Source organism: Emiliania huxleyi, assembly GCF_000372725.1.
Source record: "Emiliania huxleyi CCMP1516 chromosome Unknown EMIHUscaffold_152, whole genome shotgun sequence".
NCBI lineage: Eukaryota > Haptophyta > Isochrysidales > Noelaerhabdaceae > Emiliania > Emiliania huxleyi.
Window position 1 is genome coordinate 308179 of NW_005201069.1, and position 9715 is coordinate 317893.

General features: G+C 66.6%; 4 protein-coding genes across 4 annotated transcripts; 3 read left to right on the forward strand and 1 right to left on the reverse strand.

The window, feature by feature from the left end:
• Positions 1-675: 675 nt before the first annotated feature.
• EMIHUDRAFT_455666 (hypothetical protein) lies at positions 676-2645 on the forward strand (the record flags this gene model as incomplete). Its single annotated transcript, XM_005786348.1, has 2 exons — positions 676-1592; positions 1782-2645. Exons 1-2 carry the CDS (start codon positions 819-821, stop codon positions 2643-2645), a joined length of 1638 nt encoding a protein of 545 aa, XP_005786405.1. The 5' UTR covers positions 676-818.
• A 1204-nt stretch (positions 2646-3849) lies between these two features.
• EMIHUDRAFT_229087 (hypothetical protein) lies at positions 3850-5559 on the forward strand (the record flags this gene model as incomplete). The annotated part of the gene is made up of 3 exons (XM_005786349.1): positions 3850-4015; positions 4142-5414; positions 5532-5559. 3 exons carry the CDS (start codon positions 3850-3852, stop codon positions 5557-5559), a joined length of 1467 nt encoding a protein of 488 aa, XP_005786406.1.
• A 1018-nt stretch (positions 5560-6577) lies between these two features.
• EMIHUDRAFT_429394 (hypothetical protein) lies at positions 6578-7743 on the forward strand. The gene is made up of 2 exons (XM_005786350.1): positions 6578-6599; positions 6781-7743. Exon 2 carries the CDS (start codon positions 6806-6808, stop codon positions 7415-7417), a length of 612 nt encoding a protein of 203 aa, XP_005786407.1. The 5' UTR covers positions 6578-6599; positions 6781-6805; the 3' UTR covers positions 7418-7743.
• Positions 7744-7774: 31 nt separating this feature from the next.
• On the reverse strand, positions 7775-8945 carry EMIHUDRAFT_429395 (hypothetical protein). Its single transcript, XM_005786351.1, has 3 exons — positions 8876-8945; positions 8515-8755; positions 7775-8443 (listed from the first exon to the last, which is right to left on the reverse strand). Exons 1-3 carry the CDS (start codon positions 8912-8914, stop codon positions 8193-8195), a joined length of 531 nt encoding a protein of 176 aa, XP_005786408.1. The 5' UTR covers positions 8915-8945; the 3' UTR covers positions 7775-8192.
• Positions 8946-9715: the final 770 nt, after the last annotated feature.

The following is a 9715-nucleotide window of genomic DNA, read 5'->3' on the forward strand; positions in this document are numbered from 1 at the left end:
AGATATATTGTGCACATGATCAGTCTCTACAATGTATACACTGACACTGAACCTCCCAGAGCTCGTCCCGGTCCGCCACAGCCATCCTCGGCCTCCGGAGGGCCGCCCCCGGCCGCGGCGTGGTGCGGCGGCGTCAGGCGTCACAAACAAATCCGACCACAGAGCACCGGGACGCGGTCGGGCGATCTGAGGCCCAACTAGGCGTATGCATTGCCCATTCAGGGATATCACCTGGACCCATCAACAGGCGCCTGCGGCGCCGTGGTCAGGAGGTGTTGTTCACACCTGCCGAACCATTCATGCAGCACAGGGTTCCGGCTCCTACCCAGATAGGGGGTCTGTCGGCACCCGTTGGACCCTATGCAATAGGTAGGTAGGTCCGGTTTTGACCGCCCCAGAGGGCCCCGCAATAGGTAGGTAGGTGGCGGTGGTGTGTGTGGGGGGTTGCGGTTGGGGGGGTGGCGGTGGGGGTAAAAAAACCGCTTCGCTCGCGCGGGAGACGGCGCGTTTAGCCGCGAAACGGGGCCATGCCAGACGAGTCGCCTGCGGCCGGGACGCCAGCCGAGACGGGTGCCGCACCGCGGTACAAGCCGGCGCGGCGGGCGCTGGGAGCCTATTCACAGAGGGCCAACGGATATTTTTTTGCTTCGCTGCGCTGCCTAGGTAGGTAGGTGGGGCACGGAGCCTGGCGGTCGGCGCCCGCAATAGGTAGGTAGGTAGGGCGTTTTGGCGCGACTCAGTGCCGACAGACCCCCTATCTGGGTAGGAGCCGGAACCCGGGAGTTCCCATCCCGGAAGGACCCGACACGGCGAGACCCATGCATGCGAGAGAGAGCTCCGTCGACTGCCGCGTCGCGCTGGTGGCTCAGCACAGCAAGGGCCGGTGCCTGCCTGGGAAAACCTTTGGCTGCGGCGTGGACGGATACAGCATTTGGACGAGAGGTTGCCGCGGCGAGTTTCGGTGTGGCAGCGAGGCGCCGTCGTTCTTCTGTGGCTATCCTCCGGGCGAAGTGTCCTACAAGTGCAGATGCAGCGTTCTCAACGTCGCGGCTTGTCGGCACGCTGTCGCTGCGCGGCAGTGTTCGCTGCCGCTTTGGAGGGCGAGTTGTCCGCATGCGTGCAACCACGGGGTTCGCGTGCACGACGCCAGGCTCGAGCAGCAGCTTGCGCCCATCGCGCCGCCGGACAGCTGGCCCGAGCGTTGGTGGAGGGATGCGTCGCCGGGATACTGCGACGCCGTCTCTTCGGGCGTCGCCGGCGACTGCGCCAGAGGGGTGCGTGGGTGGTGGCAGCTGCCCGAAGGAACGGAGAGCAGTGGCGACGAGGATGCCGCCAACGCCTGCCTCAAGCTGTGCCTCGCGTGCCCACGCTGCCGCTACCTGTCGTGGTCTCTCGAGCAGCGCACCTGCTCGTGGGCGCACGCCTGCGACCTCGACCACCTGTACAGCGATCACGCCAACTCGTTCCTGTCCGTTTCCGTGCGGGCGCTGCTCCGCTCCTCGCGCCTGCGACCCCTCGAGCCCCTGGCACGGCCGCTCTCTCGCGCGGGCTGGCCGGCGGAGCACGTCGACGCGCCGTGTAGCCACGAGTACGTGGGCAGCTGCGCGGCCGGGGCGAGGGCCGAGGCAGCCTCCTCGCCGAGCGAGTCGTCGCTGCGCCGCACGTGCAACCCTGCGTTCAACGACAGCGGCGGCGCCCGCCACGCCCTGCGGCTCGCGGCGCGCTCCGAGGGCGCCGCCGCGTGGCGCGCTCAGCAGGCAGCGCACCGCGCCCCCGGGCAGCCCAACACGCACGCGAGCCGGCGGCGGCCCAAGCAGCTGGGCGGCGCTCACTCGCTGCTGACGCGCCTGCTGGTCGTGCCGCGGCTGCGGCTCGCCTACTGCCCGATCGAGAAGGCGGGCGAGACGCGGCTGATCCGGCTGCTCTTCCACGCGGCGACGGGCGAGGCGAACGCGACCTTCGCCCACCTTGTGCAAGCGAGCGACAAGAACCTCCTCCCCTCGCTATCGGGCCTCGCGCACGCGGCGCGGCTGGCGGTGCTCGCCTGCGCCGATTTTGTAAAGGTGGTTGTCGTCCGCGACCCGCTCGAGCGGCTGCTCAGCGCCTACCTCGACTTGTGCGAGCCGCGGGCCGACGACGGACCCGCGCGCAGCGGCCACCGCGAGCAGCACTGCGAGGGCTTCCCGCTCCCGCGCTGGCGGCCGAGCTTCGACCAACTCGTCGACCACCTCGCGGCGCTGCCGCCCCACGAGCGCTCCGACCTTAACCAGCACTTCCTGCCGCAGGCCTACTTTTGCGGCCTGGTGGCGCCGCGGGCCGACGCCGCCGCGTCGTCCGACGACCTGCTCTTCTCGCACGGCACGCTCCCGCGCTTCCACCACGTCGTGCGGCTCTCGGCCGCCACCTTCGCCGCCGACATGCTCTCCGTCCTCGCCTCGGTCGGAGTCGCCGAGAGCACCGCGCACCGCTTCCTGCAGATGCGAGATGGGCACGACACAGGCGCCGCCGGGCGCGTGCGGCGCTACTACACGCGCGAGAGCGCGGCGGCCGCGCGAGGCGTCTACTCGGTGGACTACTCGACCTTCCGGCTGCCCGAGCCCGCGTGGCTGGCGGACCTCGCCGGGTACACGCACGGAATCAGGTAATCAGCAAATCCTGGTGTTGTAGCGGCTTGTATTGCCGAGCAGGGTAGACATACAAGTGCCATGACGCGCTATTTCCTGCTCTCAGCTCACCACCTCGCCCTCTCTGTCGCTCTCCTGGCCCAGGCCCATCAGTACCAAGTCTGAGCTGTCCCAAACCGCACTTATCTTGGAGGATGAAGCTCACTCTGGCTCATACCACGGCTCTGCAGCCTCACACACACGCCCATTTCACCCACAGACACCGCCGGCACGCACTCCCACTTCACACATGCTCAAACACAACCCCACCAAAGCACAGCCCTGATCAGAATGGATAAGGACTACCTAGTGGCCCTGGTAGCCTCTGGCTCGCCACTTCACTCGGCTCCTCTGCAGCGGTCTCGGCTCTCGCCACGACAGCACGCCGACGGCAAGCTTTGAGGTCCGTCTGGTGGACCTGCTGTGGCCACAGCCGCCGCGCACATGCAGCTCACACCATGACTCGTCACCGGGCGGGCCCGCTCATCTCGGTCGTGGCGGCGTGTGTGAAGGATGCGCGGCCGAGCCGCTGGCTGGCGCCGCTTGCGACGTCCGAGATGGCCGCAGCACACACGCGCCGCGCCGCCGGCCAAGCCCAGCCTCTCGGCGGTCGAGTTGGTCGAGCTGGCGGGCAGAGAGCCGTCAAGAGGGCAGCAGCGGAGCGTGGTGGAGGCGAGCGCGCCACAAGCAAAAGGGTCGACCCTTTGCGGCCTCTCGCCGTGAGCTCAAAATAGGCCTTTAAAATAGCCACCCGGTACGCTTGTCAGCTGTACTCTGTAATTAGCTGTGCGGGCTTGGTGCGGCGTCGCGCGACCGCGAGGGACCGCGGCGGGGGGCTAGCGGGATGGGGGGCTCTAAGGGGAAGGGAGCGGGGGGCGCCTAGTAGGGCGCCGGCGCCCCAGCGTAGAGGGCCGTGTGTAGCCCTCTTTTTGGTTTCACCCTTGGGTTTCTTGCCGTCGTCCCTGGGCACTCCCAGCGGATCTGACCTAAAGTAGCCCCTCGTCGGTGCCTTGTGTCCCGCGGCCCACACGCCTCCCGAATGCTTGCGGCACCGTCGCCGCCGCACTTTTCTGATCAACCACCTCACCCTCCCTTGCGCAGGCCGGTCGGAGGCCGTCTGAGACCTCTGTGCGGACCGCGCGCAGCCCTGAGACCTCTGCGCGCTGTCGAGAGCAGCTTGGCAGGCATGGCCGACGAGACAGCGGCTGATGAGGCGCGCCTCGCCCGCTCACAACCCACCACCAGACCCATCCCGACCTGCACGCCAGCGGAGAGGCGGCTCGGCGCCATGCAGCGCCGGGCAGAGCAACCACCGCACCCCATCGTCGTGCGGCGGCGCACGCACGCCGCAGGTGGCTACACTGCCCGAGGCGCTGCTGCTCTGGGCCGAGAGCGACTCCATCCAGCCACCATCTCTGCACTCACATGATCGCTAGTACTCTGCACACCACCGACAACGGGCGGCTCCGCCGACCCAGGGGCCGCTCTCGCAGCGCAGCGCTCACCCTCACCGCTGCTGCTCCGGCAGGCGTCTGCCCGGACCTGGGCGCTTCTGCTCCTGCAGACGAAGCTGGCGGGCGAGGTGGCGAGGCACCGCCAATGTGCCGAGGAGCTTCGCCACCTTGCGCGAGAGCAGGTGGCGCGCGAGGTGCGTATTCAGAACCTCGAGCAGCAGCTGGCGCAGGCCGTAGCGGCATGCCGCTATGATGCGCGCAGAGAGAGCCGTGAGATTGCGCTGCGCGTCGCGCCTCTCCTCCTGGGCGACAAGGAACCGCGCCCGTTTCAGCTCGACGCGGCATGCGCGCTCTTTGACGGGCGACATACTTTCGTGCTCCGGAAGGCAGGCGATGGGAAAAGCGTGTGCTATCAGCTTGCCGCGCTCATGCGGCCGCCCACGCCAAAGCCTGCGCCGCCCAAGCTTACCCTCGTCGTGATGCCGCTGGTGGCTCTCGCGTGGGAGCAGGCGGACGAGCTCAACTCGCGCATACCCTACCTGGCCAGCGATGGTTTGCCCCGGAAGCTCGCGCACGTCCTCGACGGCGCGTCGCAGAGCCTCTTTGCCGGCGCGGAGGACGGCCCCGAGCCTTCCCGCGAGGAGCTGATCCGCTCGCTGAGCGGCCAGGCGAGCCTTCCCCGTGGCTCGCCTGAGGATCACCTCCTCGAGCGGCTGCAGGAGACGCTGCCGGGCGGAGACGCTATGAGCACGGTCCTCTTTGTGTCGCCAGAGAAGCTGGTGCGCAGTCGAGCCCTGCACGCTCTGCTCCGCATCGCGTACGAGGAGGGCTGGTGGCGCTGCGTCGCCATCGACGAGGCGCACTGTGTGGACGAGCACGGCCTTGAGTTTCGGCACGACTATCGGCTGCTAGGGGCGCTGACGGCGGTCTTCCCGGAGCTCACGTACATGCTGCTCACCGCCACCGCCTCTCCCGTCACAGTGCAGTCCCTCTGTATCACGCTCGGCATCGAGACGGACCCGGTCGTGGTGCGTGGCACAACACGGCGCGAGCAGACGGCCTACACCTGTATCGTGTGTGAGGACGGCCCGCAAAAGCTCCGCTCGGTCACCTTCGCCGTCGAGGCGGCGCACAGGGGGGGAAAGAGCACGATGGTCTACACCAACTCGCGCCGCGGCACTGAGCGACTGGCCGGCTCCTTCCGAGAGGTGTGCGGGCTGCCGGAAGCTGCCCCCGACGGCGAGCCTTGCATCATCGAGGCGTACCATGGTGCATGGGCCATGGGCCATGGCTGTGGGTATGAACAACTCTCTCGTGGATATGGACACTCTGGGGGGAGGCGGGGGCCCCCGGAGGCACCGTGCGCCGCGCAGCAGTGCGGAAACGGGGCTCCGGCTCCGTTAGTCTCCGTTAGCACCGACTTCCCGAATGAGTACGGTTGAGTAGAGGGCAGATTTGGAGAGATCTCGAGGAGTACATACAGATAGACCCTCCAACCATCAGAAAACTCCAACCTGATCGGTCGTAATGACCGCCGACAGATCACTCCAGACAGCAGACAGGCCGACGTCTGCACGCGGCCGGCCGGGCGAGAGGCTTGACACGATCCGACCCTGCGACCCTGACGCTGCTGCTCTAGCTATCAGACATGCGCTGCTGACTGCTGCCACAATGTGCGACCGGTGCTGACCCACTTGGCGGCCTTCCCGGTCAGTGGTGAGGCGCAGTTCAGAGCTGTCGATGGCGCGATGCCGCACTGGTCCCACATCGGTGACACGAGACCACCACGTTTGCCGGTCCAAGAGAGAGGCACCGGCGCTGTCCTGAGAAGGTCCGTGGTCCCTATTGACTGCCCATGCGCGCGAGGCTGTGTAGGCATAGCCTCGAGAGTGCCAGCAGCCAATCCGAGGCAGTTTGTGACGCGCATTGCGTCAGAAGCATGCACGCGCTGGAAGGACACCTTCCTACTGGCCGTACGATCAGGTCGTCACTGAATGCCGAAGACTAAGGCCGCGAGCTATGCAGGCGGTCAGTTGAGCAGCATGGCACGGTCAGCAGCGCCGAAAGGATGTCGCAAGGCGTGATAGCATGGCCGCAAGTACGCCGAATTCCCATGAAAACAAGTAAAAAATCGCGCGAAAAAAGAAAAAAATGCCAAAAAATCGGCGCCTGCGGCGGGCTGGGGGACCCCATATCCCCCCCGCATGTGTACCCCCTAGGGCCCTCGCCTCCCCCCAGAGTATGGACACACCAACAACGATGCATGATGTATCCTCAAACGAGAAAAGCGCCGCTCTCGACCTCTCGGTCTCGCTTGCGAGCCTCGCCTCGCTCACAGTACCATGTACCAACCTTCACAGACCTTGGTATTGAGAAGAAAATACCTCCTATGGCGCTGCGCGCTGGTCTATGAGAGGTTGAGGTGTTCACAGTCGCCGCTGAGAAAAGCTCGACCGCGAGCTGCTCGCTCCTCGCCACAGAGGCAGCCCGCCCACACATCGACCGCCCACATCCCTCGCTGCGCGCGGCGGCCGCGCGCCGCGTGCCGCCCCTTCCCTCCCTGCCGCCGCCTCCCACCCTGCTGCTGCACTCGGGCCGCTCGTCGGCCCGCGCCCGGCCCGCAGCGCCCTCCTCTGACGCTCTGCGCCGCCGCCCCCTCGCAGACTTATCGTAATCGCTCCATCTGCGATGTCGCGCCCTCTGCTGCAGCTGCTGCTTGTATCCTGCCTCTCGGCGGCCTCGGGGTGGCTCGTCTCTCCCGCGTGCCCAACCCGCCGCGCCATCTCTGCTGCGCCCGCCGCCTGCTGGGGCGTGCGCATGGATGAGGTCGCCGAGGCGGGGGAGGCTGCTGCGCCGGTGGATGACTTCACCGAGGAGCTGCTGGACGCGCTGGCTGCGGACGAGGCGCCGCTGTCGGCGATGGAGACGCAGCCCGTCTTTGTCAAGGCGGACAACCCGGACGAGACGCTCGAGCCGCGGCTCGCCTTTACCAACGAGCAGAGCGTCGAGGCGATGCGCCAAAAGTACCGGCTGCACGCCTCGGACACGGGCTCCGCCCAGGTGCAGATCGCGGTGCTGACCGCGCGCATCCAGTACATGACGTCGCACATGCAGAAGAACAAGAAGGACTATGCGTCGCTGCGCGGCCTGACGGCCATGGTGGTCAGGCGGCGCAAGCTGCTCGAGTACCTGCTCCGCGAGGACCTGTCCGAGTTCCAGCGGCTCACCTCGGAGCTGGGCATCCGCACCAACCAGCTGACCAAGCCCAAGCTATCGGGCGCGCGCGGCCGCAGGGTCTAGAGCCGTGAGCACGGGCCCTCTGGCGCGCCACCTTTCCGAGAGGGGCTGGGAGGATGTCTTGCAGCGCTCGTGGAGGGGAGGGCGAGGCGCGGCCGGCGCGGCGAGGCCCAGACACAGGCTCTGAGCGTGGAGCGGCCCGCAACGCGCCTTTTTGTTGGTTTCGCACGCACACAGATTTTTCCCCCCCCCCCCCCCCTCACACGCCGCCTGACGATGTGCGTTCCTCTGTCTATCTTCTGTCCGTGGGGAGCATCCGCCTTTCCGTGATGGTACGAGGCAGGACGAGCTCCTTGTGCAAATTCATATATCATATGATCATTTTTGCATCGATTGCGGCTAGCGCGCGCGCGCCGTGGTGCAAATAAAATTAACAAATAAAATAAAAACCAGGCGGAAGAGAGAGAAAAACACGAGATTCGAGATGCGCCCGGGTAACCATGGTCGCGTCTCGCAGGCCGCGCGCGCCCTGTCGCTCTCCCCTCGCGGTGCGCGTCTAGACTTTCTAGTCCGCGCGCCCTCCACAGGCGCCCTCGCTCTCGGCCCTGCCCCACGGGGACCAAGGACAGTTGGTGACAGTACAAGTTCTCCCGGACGTCGCTCATCATCTCCTCGTCCCGCACTGGGAAGAGGCCGCGGCCGCCGCCGCCATGGGCCCCAGGAAGCGAGAGCTGCGAGAACCAATACAGACGCGGGACCTCTGCCGGGACCGGGCGCGCTCCGGTCTCACCGCGCACTGCGGGCCCCATCTGGAGAAATTCCGTACAAGCTCTGCGGCTCACCCACTCGCCACCTCGGCGCGCCCCACCTGCTGCTTGACCAGCCGCGCGTACTCCTCGCGGCTCCTCCGGCACGCCTCGTACGGGCGGTTGCCTCCCGCCCGGCTGGCTGGGGAGCCGAGGTTAGGCTCGTCCAAGAAGGTCTGCAGGGCGAGGCACACCTCCCGGATGCTGATGGTGGGGAGCCAGGTGCCGCCGCGCCCGTAACCGTGCGTCGACTCGGGCGGGTTGATGATGCTCAGGCAGACGCCTGCGTGGGGAGGCGGCGGAATCTCCTCTGCAGGCGACGCGCTGCAGTCGCGCCGACGCAGCAGGGCGCACCGCCGTCGTCGTAGACGTTCGGGTGGAAGAGGAGCTCGCCGCCGATCCGGTCAAAGGTGACTCGCGGAGGCCGGGCCGGGTACTCAGATGTGAAGGTCATCGTCGCCGAGAAGAGGCCGGGCGCCCAGATCGAGGAGGCCTTGGCGGGGATTTTGAGCCTCCAAACAAGCATGTTGTTGGTGCCGTCCGCGTTCTCGCTGGGCTTTGCGACAAACCCCACCGGACGATTCTTGCGCCATTCCTACAGGGTGGCAGCGAGCCTTTGGCGGCCGACGCGAACAAGGTGAGTGCTAGGCAGAGCGGAACGAGCGCTTACGAGGTGAGTGCAAGGCAGAGCGGAACGAGGTGACCGGCGAGATACCTTGCGCTCGTTCTTCAGCCTCTCGAGGCAGGTGTCCATCGTGGCACACTAAAACCACTCCGGCTCGTCCAACCGCTCTGAAAAAAAGAAATTGCGCAACTTCACTTTAGAAAAGAAACTCGAACCCCGTGTCATGCGACGCGCATGCCGAGCGTCCACACTACCCCACGGGCCCACGCACCACCACTCGCCAGACATGTATCGAAAGCTGCGTCGGCTGTGGCAGCCTGTGCCACCCGTGCGAGACACGTCGAGACTGACAGAGAGTTGTGAGTTGACTCATGACTGAGTACTGAGAGCCGCGTGCACCCACATACCGCGCCGTATTCAGTCCGAGCCCGGACCTCCGTGGACCTCCAAGCGCGCGTCAAGAAGAAAATCTCTCTCTCGCGTCAACCCCCCTGCCACTCGCACTCCCCGGAATGCGAATCAGCCGGCGCAGCACGAACCAGCACCTCTCCGCTCGCGGGGGTCTCCGGGCACTCGCGACTCGGGGGTGCGTGTGGGGCCGGGGGGGTAGAAGAGAAAAACATTGCCGGTCGCGCCTTTGACTCTAGCCTTGACGCGCATGGGGCAGGTTTCGACACGAGGGACGAGGCGGGTGGGTGGCGAGACAGCGGGCACGCACACCACAACACTCTCACACGACGCTCCCCGCGAAAAGATGCCGGCAGCCGCGCGCGGGCGGGCGCGTTGGGGTTGCCTCGACGGCTGCGTGCGCCCCACTCTGGCAGCAACGCGCGGCGGGCTCACACCGACTCGGCACCGGCGACGATCTCAGTGAGCTCGGTGGTGATCTTCGCCTGTCTCAAGCGGTTGTACTGGACCTGGAGCTTCTCG

Excerpts from the sequence above, each read along its gene's own strand:
- EMIHUDRAFT_429394 (XM_005786350.1), top strand. The coding sequence starts at position 6,806 with ATGTCGCGCCCTCTGCTGCAGCTGCTGCTTGTATCCTGCCTCTCGGCG.
- EMIHUDRAFT_429395 (XM_005786351.1), bottom strand. The coding sequence starts at position 8,914 with ATGGACACCTGCCTCGAGAGGCTGAAGAACGAGCGCAAG. Across the intron at positions 8,756-8,875 it reads GGCTGAAGAACGAGCGCAAG|GAATGGCGCAAGAATCGTCC; the intron begins GTATCTCGCCGG and ends GCCACCCTGTAG. Across the intron at positions 8,444-8,514 it reads GAACGTCTACGACGACGGCG|GCGTCTGCCTGAGCATCATC; the intron begins GTGCGCCCTGCT and ends CTCCCCACGCAG.